General features: G+C 40.5%; 1 protein-coding gene across 2 annotated transcripts in view; it reads left to right on the top strand.

Annotated features, from left to right (window-relative positions):
* Positions 1-15,853: 15,853 nt before the first annotated feature.
* SMARCAD1 (SWI/SNF-related, matrix-associated actin-dependent regulator of chromatin, subfamily a, containing DEAD/H box 1) overlaps positions 15,854-20,630 on the top strand; it is a 104,305-nt gene continuing 99,528 nt past the window's right edge. The window contains exons 1-2 of one of the 2 annotated variants that reach the window (XM_008143546.3): positions 15,854-16,188; positions 16,502-16,740. In XM_008143546.3, coding sequence (XP_008141768.2) covers positions 16,551-16,740 — 190 coding nt within the window. In that variant the 5' untranslated portion in view covers positions 15,854-16,188; positions 16,502-16,550. Of the gene's footprint in view, positions 16,189-16,296; positions 16,741-20,630 lie in introns of those variants that run through there. The other variant, XM_054727342.1, reaches the window with a different exon arrangement.

Genomic DNA, 20,630 nt, shown 5'->3' with positions numbered 1-20,630 from the left:
CTGAATACAGGTATTTCTAGGAATTCCTTAAATTATTATATCTAATTTGCATCTCATTCATAGACAATGTTAATATTGATTCTAATATAGTACAAGTCATTCACAAACCACAAAAATGGAGTAATTCTTCCTAGCACACTAACTCAAAAGTGCTTTTATAGTCAGACTCAGAAGTAGCTCATATTGATATTAAGAGGAGAAAACAGGTGTCCTGTAAAAATTTCAAATGCAGCCAACCCCTGGACATGTAAAACACATTTTGCCTATGATTTCTTATCTTTTTACAGGTGTTCTAAGATTATCTACCTAGTTATCCTTAAATGCCTTTAAAATTGTAGTAATCTGACAACAAATTAAACTGATGTTGAGTTAGAGTTGTGTTGGATCACTGTTCTAGTTTCCCCTCTATAAAGACTTAAGTTTAAGTTGGTCTTAGAACATTGAAATGTCTGCTACTAGAGAAAACCAAGATGGCAGCATAGGTAAACACCTGAACTTGCTGTCTCGCACAACCACTTCAAAACTACAACTGAAAGACAAAACGGACATCATCCAGAACCACAGGAAGGCTGGCTGAGTGGTACAACTAGAAGGAAAGAGAAAAGCACACTGAGACTTAGAGGAGGTGCGGAAGTAAAGTGCAGAGGTACGAGGCGTGCGTGGAAAAGGCTGGCAACTGAGTACGCAGCTGGCTTTTTCAATCGGGAGGGAGACACAAGCTCCCCACTGCTCTGAACTCCAGTTCCTGGTGACACTCTGGGGACCCAGACTCATACTGGGAGAAACTGGACTGTCTGGCATTGGGCAGAACTCGAGGGCGGCTTTCTCTCAGAGGTGCTTGCAGCGATTACCGAGGGACACTGAGACCGGGGGGCCTCTTAGGGCAGGGCCAATGGTCAGCCATTGCTGTTTGCTCCACCCTGAGACCCCGCCCCACCCAAGCTGTGTGCAGAGGTTTTTGCATATGAATGGCCTGGTCCTTTGAAATCTAAAATTACCTAACAAACTGCAGCTCGGTCAGAGAGACCCAGAACATCCAAAAGAAGGCCCAAGGCCCCACAGCAGCTTGCATTGCTTCACAGCTGGGCCTCATCTGGGCACCTCCAAATCCCAAACAAAATAGAGGAATCTGTAGATCTCTCTGTAGCTCCTGCTGGGTGGCCTCAGGCATAGGCTAAATTAGTACCTCCTTGGAGATCCAAGAGCCAGTGTACCCAGTGGTCAGAGTGGGATCATCCAGATTACAACTTCTCAGATCCATAAGGGACACACTCAGGGGGCAGACTCAGTGAGCACTAAAGCCCCATTGAAGCAAGTCTTGCCCCATAAGGGTGTCTCCAGCACAGAAGTTCTCCCGGTGTAGACACAGGTGATACTCACAGCCAATTGGCCTGGAGGTCAATTGCTCCCAGTGATAACAACAACAATCAAGGCTTAACTACAACAAGACTGCACACACAGCCCATAAAGGGGTGCACCAAATGTGTCCACCTCAGGTAACTGGGGAGGCTGAGCCACTGGGCCCTATAGGACACCTAGCACACAAAGCCACTCTATCAACACAGGGAAGCAGCCAAAATGCAGAGACAAAGAAACAGGTCACAAATGACAGAAATGGAGGAAAGCAAAGTACTGGATATAGAGTTCAAAACCATGGTTATAAGGTTTTTTAAGAATCTTCTAGAAACCGCCGATAAATTTAGTGAGACCCTCGAGGATATAAAAAAGGACCAACTAGAAATTAAGCATACACTGACTGAAATAAAAAATAATATATGGGGGGCAAGGGAGGGAGAGAAAAGAAAAAATAAATAAATAAATAAAAATAACTTCTCATAGTCCTTGACACAGAGTAGGCAAAGAACAAATGATTAATAAATTTGGCAGGTGTGGCTCAGATGGTTAGTCATGATTCCATGCACCAAAAGGTCAATGGTTCTATACCCGATTAGGGCACATACCCAGGTTTTGGGCTTGATCCCCAGTAGGAGGTGTGCAGGAGGCAGCCGATCCATGTTTCTCTCTCACATCAATGTCTCTCTGTTTCTCTCTCTCTCTCTCTCTTCTCTCTCTCTCTCTCTATCTATCTATCTTTCCCTTTCCCTTCCTCTCTCTCTTAAAAAAAAATCAATAAAAACTTTTAACAAAAACTAAAAAATGAATAAAATAAAAAATTGAATGAGACTTTCTCTATGTACACTGTATTTTATGACTGATTTATAGAATTTATAAGTATAATTTTAAGTGAAAGTGATTTTTCACATCATTTGCTTAATGGAGGCCTAAGGAGAACCCTTGGACCAAAAAGCCGCCTCAGCACCTGCCTCCACTGTGATGATGATGATGAGAGACAGACCAGAGGACTGCTGCTGTTCTTATAGGAGCTGCTCACTTGTGTGCAAATAGCCTGGGCTGCATGTGCTACTTTTCATTCACAGTGGGAAAGGTAATTTTCATTCTGGAGATTCTGTCTTTTCCTTTTAGACTTATGTACTTGTGTCCAGATCAATAAAGTAGAAATAAGGAGGCTTGAGTGGCATTTCCCAGATTGTTAGGTCCTTTGCTGTTTAATTTGCCCCTCCTTTATGGTGTACTGTATCTCACATGTTGTCATAATATTTCACATGGACTTTAAGATTTATTAATGTGGACACTAAGGGATAAGAAATTGAAGAAATGAAAGTATTTTTTTCACTCTTTAAATTTTCTTTTTTATACACTAGTGTGAGGCACCTGCCATCAAAAAAGCACTGATGGACAGTCTCACAGATAATTTTATTTATTGTTTCTTTGATTATCAGCCCTCTGTGTCTCTAAACCTAGAAAGCAACTTGGGCTGTTGTGGAGTGGATGCGAGTGAATGACCACTGGAGCCCAGACAAATTAAAATTTAGGGAGCTTTTATTAGCCGGGCGGCCGGACGACCCGGTGACTGCTCTGCCATTCTCCACGCAGGGAGACCAGAGAGCAGCAGCGACCCTTTGTGTAGGACCGCTTTTAAGCATATTAACCACATCCGGTTTTTGCAGAACAAGTAACCCAAGACAAAACAGTTTTTCCCAAGCAACGTCAGGATCATGCCAATGACGACCATGTTATTCACAGGATCATCCTGTTCTTCAGAAAGCTGACACTGTTCTATGAAAGAAGGCTTCGTGCTGGGAAGGGGCCATGAGACCGTATCTCAAGGCCTGGCCTGGTGTCAGCAGTGACATCTCTATCTGGGGCATACTCCACGGCCTCAGTAGTGCTCAAAAATTCCCACTTTCTAACAGGGCAAGTGTTTTAAAATTTGAAGAAACATTTTTAAGGTTTTTTAAATAAAGATATGCTGACTGTATAAGTTAGATTAACTGTGTAAATGTGGGGGCCAAGATGACATTTTTAAAATATTTTTTATTGATTTCAGCGAGGAAGGGAGAGGGAGAGAGAGATAGAAACATCAATGATGAGAGAGAATCATTGATTGGCTGCCTCCTGTATGTCCCCTACTGGGGATCGAGCCTGCAACCCAGGCATGTGCCCTTGACTGGAATTGAACCCGGGACCCTTCAGTCTGCAGGCAGATGCTTTATCCACTGAGCCAAGCCAGCTAGGGCCAAGATGACATTTTTAACCTGCTCATGAACAGGCATTAGTTGAGTTAGATAAAATAGAAAACACTTCTTCCACAGAGTAGCTAAGAGAGGTTAGTCAAGTTGGTGATGCCTGTCCATAAGTGATTTATGCATTAATAATAAAATTATAGGAATAAAAAAAAAAGGAAATCTTACCTTTTGCGACAGCATGGATGGACCTGGAGAGCATTGTGCTAAGTGAAATAGGCCAATCAGAGAAAAACAAGTACCACATTATGTCACTCATATGTGGAATCTCATGAACAAAATAAACTAACAAACAAAATAGAAACACACTCATAAAGAACAGACTGACAGTTGTCAGAGGGAAGGGGGGTTGCAAGGCTAGGTGAAAAAGATGAAGGGATTAAGCAAAAACAAAAAAACTCATATACACAGACAAAAACTTATATACCAGAAGGGGAGAGAGGTGTGGTGCGATAGAAGAGGATGTAGGGGAGATAAAAGGTGACGGAAAGGGACTTGATTTGGGGTGGTGAAGGCATAATACAATATACAGTTGATGTATTACAGAATTGTACACCTGAACCCTGTATAATTTTATTAACCAATAAATTCAATTTAAAAAGACATGCATAAGTAAGTAGTAAAAAAGCGAGGGAAATAGGATGAACAAAATCAAGTAAGGAAAGATACAATATAGTGTATACTCTTTAATGAGAAGTTACTGAAAAATCAAAAATTATATGCTATGTTTAGAATTTAAATCCTACTTTCCCCCAGAAATGCAATTAAGGTAGTTTACAAAATATAGCAGGTGGTTATCAAAATGGTGAAAATATGCAATACTTTTTATTCCCCAAGATTAGTAATGGCAGTTACTAGAGGTTTAAGTTTTAAAAGGCTCATACAAAGCCTCAGTTGGTTAGCTCAGTTGGTTAGAGCAAGCATGTCAAACTCAAAAACTAACACGGGCCAAATAAACAAGGTTAAGTTTATGTGGACCGCAAAAAAAAAAAAAAAAGCTTGAATTTTCATAGAAATGTAGGTTTATTTTGATAGAGGCATGCTGAATACAAAGGGCTGAAATAAATGAGTAATTGTTAACATAAAATAATAGAACATTTTAATAAAAATTAATATTTTTTCTTGAACATTAACTTACCAGACACTGAATAACTGCACAAATTAATAAGCGTAGTGCAAATAAACCTATTTTTCTTGTTCTCCAAAAGCAAAATATTTCCTGCTGCCCATACCAAACAAGTCAGTCCAAGACTAATGACGTGGCAATCAGCTGCTAAAATATTCATTGCTGGTGTTAGTGGAGAGAAATGGTGCGCCTGCACATAAGGCCCATAAGGGAAATGAATGCAACACAATTGTAGTAATCAGTCATTAGTGAACATTGTAGTTTGTTATTAATAACTAGAGGCCCAGTGCACAAATTCATGCACGAATGGGGTCGGCCCGCCCCGATCAGGCTTATTGAGCCGGGATGGCTGGGAGGAGGGGTTGTGGGTGGTTGGCTGGCCCCGCGCCCTGGTGGAACTCCTGGTTGAGGGGACAATTTGCATATTAGCTTTTTATTATATGGGATTATATATAACAGGATATTGTAAAAATTAAGTGACAAAATTTTTATTAAAACATTTCTTACAAACCATTATATTGGCTGGGCCGCAAAAATATTCGTGTGGGCTGCATGTGGCCCATGGGCCACGAGTTTGACATGCTTGGATTAGAGCATGGTCCCTATACACCAAGGTTGTGGGTTCAATCCCTGTCTGGGCACATATAAGAACAATCAATGAATGCATAAATAAGTGGAATAACAAATCAATGTTTCTATCTCTTTCTTCCTTTCTCTTTCTCAAATCAATAAATAATTTAAAAATAATATAAAATAAAAGGTGCATACAGGGATGGAATCATCATCACAGATTCCACCAGTTAAAAAGACTGAAGACCTCTTTGTCAGTGTTTCTTAATGTGAAGTTCCTGGAGCACTATGGGTTCCATGAACCCCCTGAAGTTATGAACAATCTATTGTGTGCATATGTAGTTTTCTGGAATACATTCCATAGCTTCTTAAAAATCAGATTCTCAAAAGAGGTTCATGACATTCCCTCTATCTCCCCAAATTAAAAATGAGCACTCTGGCCTTAGCTGGTTTGGCTCAGTGGATAGAGCGTCAGCCTACGGACTGAAGGGTCCCAGGTTCGATTCTGGTCAAGGGCACATGCCTAGGTTGTGGGCTTGATCCCCAGTGGGGGACGTGCAGGAGGCAGCCAATCAATGATTCTCTCTCATCATTGATGTTTCTATCTCTCTTTCCCTCTCCCTTCCTCTCTGAAATCAATAAAGATATATATATTTTTAAATGATCACTCTGGAAAAAGAAGAATTTGCTTACAAATTGGTAATATTTGGTTTAGTTTCTTGTTTTCAAGAAAGAAAGATCCATTTAGTCTTATGATCTAGTATCCTGTCTTTTCCATTTCATATTTGTGTGTGGGAGGTAAGACTAGTTTACATAAGTTTCCATTACCAACCAGGTGTGGTTTACATTTTTAAGATATCAAGTTAAGAAGAAATCCAGGTTTGCAAATCTCATTTTAAATCTCTGTTGCTGTTTATTATTTTGCTTGGTTTCTTATTCAATTCAATTCAAATTTGAAAGGGTGGCTCCTTCTTTGAATTGCTTTATGATTTTGTTTTGGTAAATATAAAGCCAAAAAAAATTTTTTTAAATTCCCACAAAGTCTTTCCTCTTATTTAATGAAGATATTTGAGGATTCCATCAAACATTTTCACTGAGCCCATTTCAAAACTAACAGGTAATTAACAGAATTCCTGCAGCTCTGTTAGTCGGGGTTTTCTGGAAAAACAGAAGCAAGAGGATATGTACATATGTAAAGAGATGCATCAGGAGAGTTTGGATCACCTGATTTTGGAGACTGAGAAGTCACTCTGCAAGCTGGAGGTGCGGGAAAGCTGGTGATGTAGTTCCAGTCCAAGACCCCAGTTCAAGGGCCAGAGAAGAGGTCAGAGAGGATGGATATTCCAACTGAAGCAGAGAGAGAGACTTTTCCCTTCTTATACCTCTTTGTTCTATTCAGGACCTTAATGGGTTGACTGAAGCCCACCCAAATGGGTGAGGCAATCTTCTTTACTTAGTCTACCAATTCAAATGCTAATCTCTTTCAGAAACAACCTTAAGGACACAGCCAGAAAAAATGTCTTTCCATCTATCTGGGCATTTCTTAGCTTAGTCAAGTTGACACATAAAATTACCCATTACAGCAGTCAGTCCTACATAAATAGTCATTTTAAGTTAAAAGGTGAATATTCTCCCCATAGGGTCCCTTGAAGCAATAATTTATTTCTGAAATCTTAGTCACCACATTTGAGTAGTCCTATTCACAAAGTTCTATTTCATGGTCTATACTCGTAAAACTACTATTTTTTTCTAATTAAAAAATATTTATTGCCTGGACGGTGTGGTTCAGTGGGTGAGTGTCGACCCATGAACCAGGAGGTTACAGTTCAATTCCTGGTCAGGGCACATGCCTGAGTTGTGGGCTCGATTCTTAGTAGGTGGGGTGCAGGAGGCAGCCAATCAATGTTTCTCATGTATGTTTCTATTTCTCTCTGAAATCAATAAAAACATAATTTAAAATTTTTTTAATTTATTGAATTTATTGGGGTGAAATTGGTTAAAAAATTATATAGTTTTCAAGTGTCGTGACACTTCATCTTAATTTCCATGAGGAATCACATAAAACATTAGACAAATTTGAAATGATAATGCATTTCAGTGATTAAGTATATAGTGCTAAAAAAGAGGTGCCTTTAATCTCATTTATACTACTGAGAAAGAGGAGTTGGGTATTATTGTAGGAAATAATTCTTCTGGCAAAAAAGGCAGAGAGAAATTATGAGGACACACAAAGTCTATTAGATTGTGGTGTTTCAATTCAGCTGCTCCAAATTTGAGGTGACTAGGAAATGGGCCTACGATTTCCAGACCGTTGCTGAGTCAAGGAATTTTAAGATGGGAAAATAAGAAACATCTTAATTCTACATTAAAATATCAATACACTTGAGAAAAAAAAAATGTAGAAAAATGTTTGGATGTGTTCTCATTACTGCATAACAAACTACATCCAAAATGTAGTGCTTTAAAACAATGTCCACTTATTGGGAAGCATGAGATTTGGTTAGAAAGTTTGTAAGGAGGACATACTGATGAAAGGGAAGTGTGTGGAAACCGCCTGCCCTGTTTATTGGAATTCTGACTTAGGGGAGACTTAGGGGAGTGTAGAAGGTGGTGCCCCTAATTATTCCTGACCTTTCCAAACAAGTCTGTGCATACGCAGACCCCCGGGTATTTACTGAAATCCTTATGCTTAATCCCTGGATGCCCTTGCCTAGAGGACAATGTAGACACATGTGTCCTCCCAAGATTACTCACCCTACTGATTGTATCGAAAGATAAAAATTCCAATAAAAGCCTAACGAGGCAGGCAATCGAGGTGGCCTGGTCACTTCGGCCAGGCCATCCCTTAGCCTCTCCCCCATCTGTTCATCTGTCTTTCAGGGGCTGCTGGTCAGCCCAGGCAGCCGTTTGATTGTATCCATGATTTTATAGGTCAGGAATTTGGGCCAGGCTTGCTGAGTGATTAAAATTTTATCATTTCTTTCTCATATACTAGTTGGAATACCCCCCTTTTTTTAAAATATGGTTTTTATTAATTAGTTTTATTTATTTATTTTTGAAAGTTAGAAAGTGAATATCTTTTATTTTTTTAATCAGCATTTTGTGTAATTAAGTATTATTTTTTAAATTTTTATTGATTAAGATATTACATATGTGTCCTTATACTCCCATTGCCCTCCCCACCCCACTCATGCCTTCACCCCCCTGTTGTCGGTGTCCATTGGTTAGGCTTATATGCACGCATACAAGTCCTTTGGTTGATCTCTCCCCTTTATCCCCAGCCTCCCCTACCTTCCCTCTGAGGTTTGAGCATCTGATCCATGCTTCTCTGTCTCTGGATCTGTTTTTATTCATCAGTTTATGTTGTTCATTATATTCCATAAATGAGTGACATCATGTGATTTTTTTTTTTTTACCGCAGCATAGTATTCCATTGTGTAGATGTACCACAGATTTTTAACCCACTCATCTGCTGATGGGCACTTAGGCTGTTTCCAAATCTTAGCTATGGTGAATTGTGCCGCTATGAACATAGGGGTGCATATATCCTTTCTGATTGGTGTTGCAGAAGACCAAAGAAAAACCAAGCAATGCTTTTAGAGAAAAGGAGTGACACTGTTTATTTATGCCAGCAGACCCAGAGGAATAACTTCCCAAATCTGAGTAAAGTAACATGCAGGGGGCTTCTCTTCTATATCTTTCTGGGGTCTTTGTCCTGCAAATATGGATTATGCTTCTGGTCCTTTTCACGGGCTTTGCAAGAAGGCCCCCAGGTGTTGGGGGTCTCCAGGCCATACCTGATGGTCTGGCCTGGCACCAGTGTTAATAACCCTCCCTCCGGGGCAGTGCACTGTTCACAGTTTTATGGCCTCTGTAACAGGTTCTGTAAGACCAGTTTCTGGGAAAGAAGTAGTGACTTAATTATAGGTTATCAAGAATGTACATTGGGCTTGCTGGAATGGATTCAGATTGCTAGCACCCCCCCCACACCCCCCAAAATATCAGGGTTACATTGGAATTAGCCCTTTTTAGCCTTCTCCTTGGTGTTTCTAGTTTCTTGGGATATATTCCTAAAAGTGGTATCACTGGATCAAATGGGAGTTCCATTTTTAGTTTTTTGAGGAAACTCCATACTGTTCTCCACAGTGGCTGCACCAGTCTGCATTCCCACCAACAGTGCACCAGGGTTCCTTTTTCTCCGAATCCTCGCCAGCACTTGTCATTTGTTGATTTGTTGATGATTGCTATTCTGACAGGTGTGAGATGGTGCCTTATTGTCGTTTTGATTTGCATCTCTTGGATGATTAATGACTTTGAGCATGTTTTCATATGTCTCTTGGCCTTCCTTATGTCTTCTTTCGAAAAGTATCTATTTAGGTCCGTTGCCCATTTTTTGATTGGGTTGTTTATCTTCCTTTTGTTAAGTTGTATGAGTTTTAATTGGTTTTATAGAGAGAGAAAGGGAGAGTGATAGAGATTTTAGAAACATAGATAAGACAAAGTTCGATCGGCTGCCTCCTGAATGTCCCCTACTGGAGATTGAGCCCACAACCCGGGCATGTGCTCTGACCAGGAATTGAATGGTGACCTCCTGGTTCATGGGTTGCTTCTCAACCTATGAGCCACACCAGCAGGGCTGGAATACTTTGATTGATTTCTTAATGAACCCTTCCAGAAAAAAAGCAAAATAAAAGCTTGGTTCTTTTCCTCTACTTACCAGTTTTCATGATAATGAACTGTCTTCTTTCATTCTCCAAAAACAACCAGTTGTGTTATTTTTTTAATACCATAAAGAACTTGTATATTTGATGGCTTTCAAAAAATTACAATTTTAGATCTTATTGAAGTTCAAAGTGCCCCATCTTTGGTCAGTAGTAGAAGCCTCTTCAAGTTGACTCCTGAATCTTTTGAAATGATAATAGTGGTCTTTGATAATTTCCTTGCTTTTTGATATAGAAAGATATTCCAGGCTCATCCTGAACATTTCCTGTCCCAGACTGGAATCTGTCCTTTTTCCAAGAAGCTCTGATTTCCTTTAGTGTTAAATTATATTTCAAGACCATAATCTTAGAGGTAGGGATGTATATTGGGCTGGTCGGTTCCTAGGCCTTTTTGGTGATCACAGATAGGAAACACACACACACACACAGGTTATAGATATATGTATATAGTATGTGTGCCTGTTTGTGTGTATGTGTGTATAAAACTTGGTAAGTTTCTACTGATAATTCCAATTCAAATAAAAGACCACTTTGCACTTGAGGATTTGCACCCCAACCTCTCTGTGTTATATCTATTCTTCTTCCTTCTTCTTGATAATCCTGATTCTCAAACAAAAAGAAAATAATATTCTTTTTTTTTTACCCAGTCTTAGAATAACAATGCTAACACTCTTACTCCAATACAGTTACTGAAAAGTTAAAAAAATATTTTTGTGTGTTTTTACCATTCTCCTTCCACTTTAACAGGTGTGCATTGGCAGATTATATAAGCATTATATACTATAATGTTTCCTTTTAAACATCATATTGTCTTTGTTTTACATCTATATATATATAAAAGACTAATATGCTGTGTCCCTCCAACCATCCGACTGGTCACTATGATGTGCACTGACCACCAGGGGGCAGACACTCAACACAGGAGCTGCCATGACGCGTACTGGCCATTTACAAAGAAACTGGCAGTGTGGACCTGGCACCGACAAAGCAACACTCAGCTTCCCTCAAGTGGGACACAGGCCCCGCCACCACCCCAGAGTGAAAGCCCACAAAATCGCAGCCAATGCTGCTGAGACCCCATGCTGCAAAGTTCAGCCCACAGCTCAGCCCAGAAACAGTCGCTGTGGGCACCAGGTAATGACAACATGTAGCAATGCCCGGCTTCCTCTCCCTATTGACTAGCCTCCTTGGAGTTTCTTCAGTCCAGGAGCACAACTTGCTTTATAGCCAGGTGCAAACATTTTACATTTTAACCAAATGTCTGTGAAGCATTTTCCCGTGCCTCATCTCATTTGATCCTCACAGAAGTCCTGGAGTAGGTAGATAGGAGACTCAGTAGAATCCTATTTTATTTTCATTAGCTGGAAAACAGAGATTTAGAAAGTTTAGAAACTTGACCCGACTGAAAAGAAGTAAGAAATGCTGGACCTTGAAAATGACTTCAGGTTTTCTCACTGCGCAGAATATAGTCAAACACTGTTACAGTTAAATATTTTACCCGTTTTTTCTCCCTGCGTGATCTACAATAATAATCTGCTTCGTGTCAATATTTACTGCTGTGTTGCTGACAATTACTGGAAAGAGAAGTTGGGGTGCTTCACTGGGCTGGAAAAAGTTTAGCTAAGTCAAAAAGCAGATCTAATTAAGCAATTTTATCTATATACTAGAGGCCCGGTGCATGAATTTGTGCATGGGTGGGATCCCTCGGCCTGGCCGGCGATTGGGCCAATCGGTGGGGGGCGGGGAGGGGAGGGGGATGGTCAGCCAGGAGGAGAGGCCATGGGAGATTGGCCGGCTGGAGGGAAGGACCGCGGGAGGTTGGCCGACCGCGGGAGGTTGGCTGTGGGAGCACACTGACAATCAGGGGGCAGCTCCTCCATTAAGCGTCTGCCCCCTGATGGTCAGTGTGCATCATAGCACCCGGTTGACCGGTTGTTCAGTTGCTTAGGCTTTTATATATATAGATATAAAGTTCTCACTGGCGCCAATCACACGTGTGTGTTTCCATCTGTCATTGTCGATCATGAATTTGGTTGACACTTCTATTATAGAGAAAGGGCGAATAGTGATATTAAAATATTTCTTCTAATTAATTTCCTTTCAATGGGTACGAACTCATGCATTGGGACTCTAGTGTAACTATATAGTTAATCCTCAACCTGTCCTTACATCATTGTTTCTGTAGACATTTAGGTTTTATAAAATCCATTCTCTAATAGATTCTTCAGGAGTACTCAGGAGAACAACATCCTCAGAGTTCTTGCATAATGTTAATAGCTTATCTGAGCCTTTATATTTGAAAGGCACATTTGCTCAATATAAAACCCCTGGATCACATTTTATTTACATCCTAAATACAGTTATCCCATTTTCTTCTGGCATGAAGACTTGCTGTTAAAACTGTGATAATAATATAGTTTTCTGTCCCTTATAGGTCAGTTACTTGCTTTTGTCTAAGTGACTCCTATTGTAATTATGTTGGATCTTCTTTGCTAACCTTGAATATTCATTATTTTCTCTTTAAATCTATTTAGCTTTCTATTTTTATTTTGGTTTCTTTCCCTTTTTACTCTACTTATCTTAAGGTATTATCTGTTATGTTTATCTATGTGTTACATCGAGGTTAATCTTCATTTCTAAGATTATTTTTTTCTTTTACTTCTCTTTCTTTCTTGAATTATGTCACTTCTGGAGGCTAATTCCAGCAGGTCATAATTATGCAAGAAGTTCATCAGAAGGCTGATGGATCTTGGGGCTTCAGCAGGGCTGAAAAACTGCATATATTATTACCTGCTGCTGGAACAGCTGTAGGCATTTCCCCTAACCTGATAATATTTTCCTGTTTACCTGCTGCTGGCGGAATAGCTGAAGGAATTTCCCCTAACCTAATAATCTTTCCCTGTTTATCAAACTTTACCTGTTTGCATTCCTAAAGGGCCAATGTGTTTCCCAGCAAATAAAAAGCTGTGGGTCCTGACATTCGGAGAGGCCACTTCACTAGAAAGTGGAGCCTCCCCAGGCTCCCCCATGTCTCCCAAATTTATATTTCATGTCCAGTCTCTTTATTCAATTTATTCGCAGCCCTTCTTCAGATTCCTGAACGCTTGCAGCTGCGGAAAGACCCCAGCATGTCACCTCTTTTCTGAAATTTTAAAACTTTGGTTTATGTTGTTCTTTCATGGCATGCATCATTCTGAAGATACTCAGCTTTTTAAAACATTCATTTGTGGTTATCTATATGCTTAGGCATTTTACTTAATTATTATCATCATTTATTCACTCAACAAATACTTACTGAGCATGCACTATGTGCAGAAAGGCATTGTAGCTTGAAATTGAACCACACAAGCCAATCAAGATTATTGTTCTATGCACCTAAAGTTTTGTGGTTGTGTGCCCTGGCCAGTGTGGCTCAGTTAGTTGGGCATTGTTCTGTGCACCAAAAACATGTTGGTTCAATTCCCAGTCAGGGTACATGCCAGGGTTTCAGGCTCTATCCCCAGTGGTGAGCATGCAGGAAGCAGCTAATCTATGTTTCTTTCTCACATCAATGCTTCTCTCTCTCCCTCTTTCTCCTCTCTCTCTAAAGATAAATAAAAATATTTTGAAAATTTTTGTGGTTGTTTACTATGCAACAAAAAGCTAATACACCATATTTATAATTATTAAGTCCTAAGTGTGTTTAGTCTCAACAGAATATTTTTATATCATGAATTCTCTGTTTTTGAAATCCTCATTTTTTTTACCCTGTCATCTGGATTTATGTCTTTAGACACGTTAAGAAAAATATATTTTCCAGGAATTAAAAATATGAAATTGATTTTTTCTTCCATAAATGAATAATATTTATGTGATCTAGAAAAATAGAGTCACAATACTTGCCCTCCAGATCTTTGTAGATATTGCATCATTACCTCTGGCATTTAGTTTAGTTCATGACTTTAGACAGATTATTTTTTTGTCCCTTTGTAAAGTGTGCCTTAACTTTTTACACAGTGGTTTTGAGCACCTGGGCTCTGAAATTTTCTGCTCACATAGCTCCACGAAGGATAACTAACTTTCCCCAGGTCCTTCTTGCTGAGGGCCAACAGTGCTTCCAGTATCCTTAGACCTAACATGTAGTAAAAGGCCCCTAGGCCCAAAAGGTGACCAAGCAATGGGGTGCGGGTAAATTTGCCAAATAAAATACAGGACACCTTGTTAAAATATCAGACAGACAACAAATAATTTTTCAGTATAAGTTAAGTTTCAAATATTGCATGGGACATATTTGTACTAAAAAAGCATTTGTTGCCTTCCCGGTGTGGGTCAGTGGTTGAGCATCTACCTATGACGTAGAAGGTCAGGGTTTGATTCCCGGTCAGGCACTTGCATGAGTTTCAGACTTGATCCCCAGTAGGGGGCATGCAGCAGGCAGCCAATCAATGATTCTCTCTCTTCATTGATGTTTTTATCTCTCTCTCCCTCCCTTTCTTTCTGAAATCAATAAGAATATATTCAACAAAAAGAAGTTGTTGTTTAACATTCAGATTTAAGAAAGCATCTTTTTTTTTTTTTTTTTTACAAATATGGCAACCCTAAGTGGTAAGAGTTGGACAGTTGAGCTGGGTGTCCATATTTGTGAGCAGAAGGCCCCTAACAATATTAGAGTAGGATGTGGTTAGATCTGTCTGAATATAAAGCAAATATTCTTTTTTATTTATTGCTGTTAGCCAGAGAGAGGAAAGGAGAGCAAGAGAAACAGCAATTTGTTTTATTTATTTTTTATTGTTTAAAGTATTACATATAGTAGGAGAAACATCAATTTGTTACTCCACTTATTCGAGCATTCATTTGGTTGATTCTTATATGTGCCCTGACCAGAATTGAACCTGCAACTTTTTGGTGTACGGACGGATGTTCCAACCAACTGAGCTACCCGGCCAGGGTGAAATTCCAATTTTTCAGGCTTTGTTACTGAATTTTATGAATCCAGATACATGTTTTATTGTGTGCCCACATTTGATAAATCCGTGGGTTTGTGTTACAATTCAAAACACTGATTTATAAAACAGAATGCCAATTTAAATTTACAATGACCAACATATTTGGCAGATTAATGATGTGTAGTCGTTTCTTTTTAACAAGAGGGTCAAATTACAACTCAGAAAAGTGCCCGTTTAGTCTAGTGTTAGAACAACGGGAATGAATATTCTTCGGGTAATATTCCCATCAAGATAGATAGGTGAGTGAATTGTCATATTCTCCTCTAAGAACAATCCAGCCAACAGTGAGGAGGCAGTTGGTAGGCTTTGAAGCTCAACAGACCCGGGTTTTTACTCGTTACTAATTAACTACTTAGCATCCGCAGGCCTCGGGTTCCTTACTTGGTAAAAAAAAGAGGCTTCTTGAAAGGGTTCCGATTATACACAGGAAACATTTAGCACAACATGGTTACTATACTATCTATATGTTACCTAAAACGTAGATGGCAACATATCGAACATTGTGTCACACGTTACTGCTTTGCTACTTCTTGCCATTGTGCTACTGATGATCGTTCTATTTAACAACTCTGCGGCCAACCTAGAGGAACGAGCCACAGAGCTTCTTCCCAGGCGGAGAGGCGGGTTCCAGTTACCATGACAACGGCGCGCGCCCAACCATTTTCCGCTCGGGCATCGCTAGGGAAAGAAGAAAAGCTTGGGCGGCGTGTTGCGTCATCACTACGCGCTCGCAGGCTTTCTCCGGGTTATTTTGGGAAGTCCCGGCCCGGCTCCCGTCGCCCACGCCAGAAATTATTACTATTTTCCTCTTTCAACCCTTTGTTACATCGCACCGAGCCCGCGAGACGGTAAGTGCCGGAGGGAGGAAGAGAGAGAGGGCCAGCGGGCGGGGGAGCGTCCCCAGAGATGCGGCGGCACCTCCGGACCTGGCCCGCGTTGTCTCGGTCCCATCCGCTTCCTCTCAGCTGGGCTCGCGCCGCGTCAACTTCCGGGCGGGTGCCCGCCAGCGCGGCCTGCGCCGCTCCCCGTCTTTGGCCCCTTTGTGTCCCCGCGGTGCCGAGGCGCGGGCCCCGGCACGTCCGTTCTCCGGGCAGGCAGCGCCGTCGTGCAGGCGCCGCTCGCCGTGGGCGGGCGCGCGGCTCGCAGGGGGGTTAGCGGGGGACGTGCCCGCGCGTGCTGGGGTAAGAGGTTGCACGAGGGTCAGCCTGTGGTTTGAGGAAGGAGGGGGGTGTGGGCGGTGGGGGTGGGGAACGGAGGGGCGTGAGAAGAGCAATGGAAAGATTAAAAAAAAAAGAAAGAAAGAAAGAAAAAAGCCCACCTCTGTCCACCTTCTCCCCGTCGTGGCCTAACAATGAGGCGCAGCCATAATAGTCATCCCGAGCCACTGGCACCTTGGCGGTCTCTTGATTTGCCTTGGGAATGAACTGCTCTGGCTTTGTGTTGTACTGTATCTTGTGTTCATGGCCTCTTTTTTTCTCTTTCTGTTTCCTGTAGATAGTTCATTTTAAACTCCCAACCCCACAAGGTGGTGGTTGCTGCCAATATGAATCTTTTCAACCTGGACCGTTTTCGTTTTGAAAAAAGGAATAAGATTGAGGAAGCGCCCGAAGCGACACCTCAACCCTCCCAGCCTGGCCCTTCTTCACCAATCTCTCTTAGTGCCGAGGAGGAGAATGCTGAAGGGGAGGCCAGCAGGGCAGCCAGCCCTGACTCAGATATAACTGAAAAAACAGGTGAGTTATTATGTTGCAGATGGATGGGACATCAAGAGAGATTTTTAAAAGAGGCAAGGCAGAAGAGATTCCAGTTTTCATTCTTGATGTAACACGTGTTAATGCATTGTCTTTCACTGTGCCCTTTTAAAAACAGTTTTGGGACGGTCATAGGCCCCATGTACCTCCAACTGAGCATCCATTCATAACTGCTTCACTTCTGTATGAGTTCTTGGAATATGGTCCAACAATGGAAGTTGAAGTCAGAATTCAGGTCACCTTTAGGTCAGTCCTATGAATCACCTAGTTATTTGGCCAAGTGTTGCCACTGATTCCAGTATTTCTCCAAAAAATACTGATCACCTCCTATGAGCTAGCTTTATTCAAGGTGTCTGAGGACAACCTCTGGGAACAAAAGATCGGATCACATTCAGATTTTCCACTACTTGGCTTCCTGGAGATCCCCAGAGTGCAGAAGAATAATTGGTATTCTTTATGGTGAATGAGCCATTTTAACCTCCAGCAGGTTGTCAGGGACAATAGGGTTTGAGAATAAGCCCCAAATTAGCATTTCCATTTTAATCTGTTATTCGACAGTTACAAATTAGAATATATTTGAATTCTTACTATGTTTTGACATAGTGGTTCACATTCTCGTTTAATTGGCACAACAATCCTATGAGATATTACCCACATGTTGCAGAAATGAGACACAGGGAGGTTAAATTGTTAGGAAGTAGGTATAACCAGAACTCAAATTCAAGCAATCTAATTCCCCCCCCCCCCCTATTTTTTGTTAATTCTCACCTGAGGATATTTTTCCCATTGATTTTTTTTTTTTACTGTTTTACATTAGTATAAATTTTAAAAAATTTATCTATATTGTTGAAAGAATTACAGATGTCCTCCTCCCCCCCATTGACCCCCTCCACCTCATTCGACCCCCCCCCCCCCCCCCCGCCCCATGCCTTCATTGTAGTATTGCCTGTTTTCACGGGTTATGCAAATAAATTCTTCCGCTAATCTCTACCTGCCCCTTTCCCTCTTGAGATTCATCAGTCTGTTCCTGATTTTTAGAGGAGAAGGGAAAAAGGGAAGGGGGGAAGAGGGGAGGGGGAGAGACACATCAGTATTAAGACACATTGATTGGTTGCCTCCTGCACGCACCACAGTCACACACACCCCAATTGGGACTGGGTATCTAACCAGCAACCCAGGTATATGCCCTTAAGCAGGAATTAAACCCGAGATCCTTTCGTGCACAGACTGACACTCTTAACTACTGAGCAACACAGGCCAGAGCCAAGCAATCTAATTCTTGAGGGTGAAAAGGATATTAGAAGTTTTATTTTAATGTTTATTCTAATAATCTCCTTTACGATGCAAAACTCTGTATTTCACAAGCAGTTTTAAAATTAATGTGGCCCTGACAAGATTAGTGACATGTATGTCTTAACTCTTGATATCTCTATTTTGTTTGGTACTCTTCTGTTTAAATGTAACAGTGGTTAATGTTGGCAGAGTCCCTACACGGTCATTGGAATACCGTTTTTAAATACTTATAAATGGAACATGGTGAAATGATTTGTTTGGTTGGGTTAAGTAGTAAGTAGGAGTCAAATTTTGAAAGGCTTTCTTTGTCTGAAGAGCTTTGAACTTACCTGAATTCTGTGGGAAAGCACTGAAGGATTTAAGCACAGGAGGGATAGCCCTTTGTTTATTCTTTAAACAGATAATTTGATTTGTATAACATGCTATAGTTAATGTCTACACATCCAGGTACTTTACTATTTTAGCAGTAAATACATTCATCTGTTTCTTATGTAGTTAGGGCAGAGAGGGTTGTAGGCTTGGAATTTTGAGTCCTTAAAAGCCTCTGTTCATCGTTTTAGTTAAATGGGACATTGGATAAGTCACTTAAAATTGAGATCCACAATTTTTTTGTTATGTAAAATAAAAGCACTTTGTAAACTGCGATTCAATGGAAATGTTAGTTATTTATCAATATTAGTAATGTAAAATTCTTAATTGCCTTTTTTTTTAAAATATATTTTTATTGATTTCAGAGAGTAAGGGACAGGGAGAGAGAGTATCATCAATGATGAGAAAGAATCATTGATTGGCTGCCTCCTGCATGCCCCCTACGGGGGTTGAGCCTACAACCTGGACATGTGCTCTTGAATGGAATTGAACCTGGGACCCTTCAGTCCACAGGCTAACGCTCTATCCAATGAGCCAAACCAGCTAGGGCTTAATTGCCTTTTCTCATCGGAAGATGTTTTTCTGCTTTACTTTTTTTTCTGTCTGAGACTTTACTCGTTTTTATTGGGACTTTTTCTTTGGTACATAAATTCATCTTAAAAACTGAGGTTACCTTTAGGAATCATATGGTCAGTCTTGATGACACTGGAAAATATAAAAATTAAGTTAGTTCTGGGAATGGTAAGAATTCATCTTGTTAGGAATAGAGAGAAAGCTTTGCTTTAAGAAGAGAGTATTGTAAATGGTACCATGAATTTTGGAGAACTTTGAAAACTAAGGCTAAGTTTTTAGTTTACCTTATAAGTACTAGGGATCCATTAAAGACTTTTCAGGTAGAAGGGTAAAATGATGAGAAAGTTGTTTAGTAAAAAAAAAAAGTCAATCTAATAGAGGGTAGGGTTTGAAGAGAGATACCATTTAGGAAAGTTATAATTCAAACTTAGTGATGGCAATAGAAATGAGGAAGAAAGAAATGTGAAGAGTTTTCAAGTAAGAAAGGTCAAGGATTTAAAACTAGATTGCTAGTAGGAATGAGATAAAGTGACGGATAAAAATTTTTAGGTAATTGAAAAAAATGGTGGTTTTGTACATCAGAGCAGATATGAAGTACCTGTGGTAAGCCATTGGGCATGCCTTTAAAAATTAAGAATCAGACCAACAAATAAACCAGGAGGTGATGGTTCACTTTCGGTCAGGGCACATGCCCAGGTTGCAGGCTCGATCCCCAGTGTGGGGTGTACAGGAGGCAGCCAATCAATGATTCTCATCATTGATGTTTCTATCTCTCCTCCCTTCCTCTCTGAAATCAATAAAAATAAATAAATGAATGAATAAATAAATAAATAAAAGAATCAGCCCTAGCTGGCTTGGCTCAGTGGATAGAACGTTGGTCCAAGGACTGAAGGGTCGGGGGCATGTACCTAGTTGCAGGCTGGTCCCTTTTCCTGGTCGGGGTGTATGTGGGAGGCAACTAATCAATGTGTCTCTTTCACATTGATGTTTCTGTCTCTCCCCCTCCCTTCCACTCTCTATAAAAATCAATACAAAAATATCCTCAGGTGAGGATTAACAACAAAAAATAATAATAAAAAAAATTTAAGAATCAAAGTCTTGTCCCAAACTAGCGTTTTGGAGTAGACCAAAGACAACTTAGCATGGGGGATACAGATACTGAATTAAGTATATTGGCCTTGGCTTGTGGAGAGGACAAGAAACCAAAGGTAGATTTAAGATCTCATCTTAAATGGGGTGCATATGAGAATGGAGAATTATCAGTGGGATGTGAATATTTACCTTCGTTTATATCATATGGTAGATATGAATATTTACCTTTGTTTATCATCATATGGTAACTTCATATTCTGCCATTGTGGGATACTGTTATATTTGCTTATTTACAGTATAGTGTTAGGGTCTAAATCATCTTATGGGATGGAAATTTATTTTTTAAAATATTTTTATTGATTTTATACAGAGAGGAAGGGAGAGGGATAGAGAGTTAGAAACATCGATGAGAGAGAGAAAGCAATCAGCTGCCTCCTGCACATCCCCCACGGGGGATGTGCCCACATCCAAGGTACATGCCCTTGACCGGAATCGAACCTGGGACCTTTCAGTCCGCAGGCCAATGCTCTATCCACTGAGCGAAA

This window comes from Eptesicus fuscus, chromosome 2 (assembly GCF_027574615.1).
Source record: "Eptesicus fuscus isolate TK198812 chromosome 2, DD_ASM_mEF_20220401, whole genome shotgun sequence".
Classification (NCBI taxonomy): Eukaryota; Metazoa; Chordata; class Mammalia; order Chiroptera; family Vespertilionidae; genus Eptesicus; species Eptesicus fuscus.
This window is presented reverse-complemented; position numbering and strand designations above follow the sequence as displayed.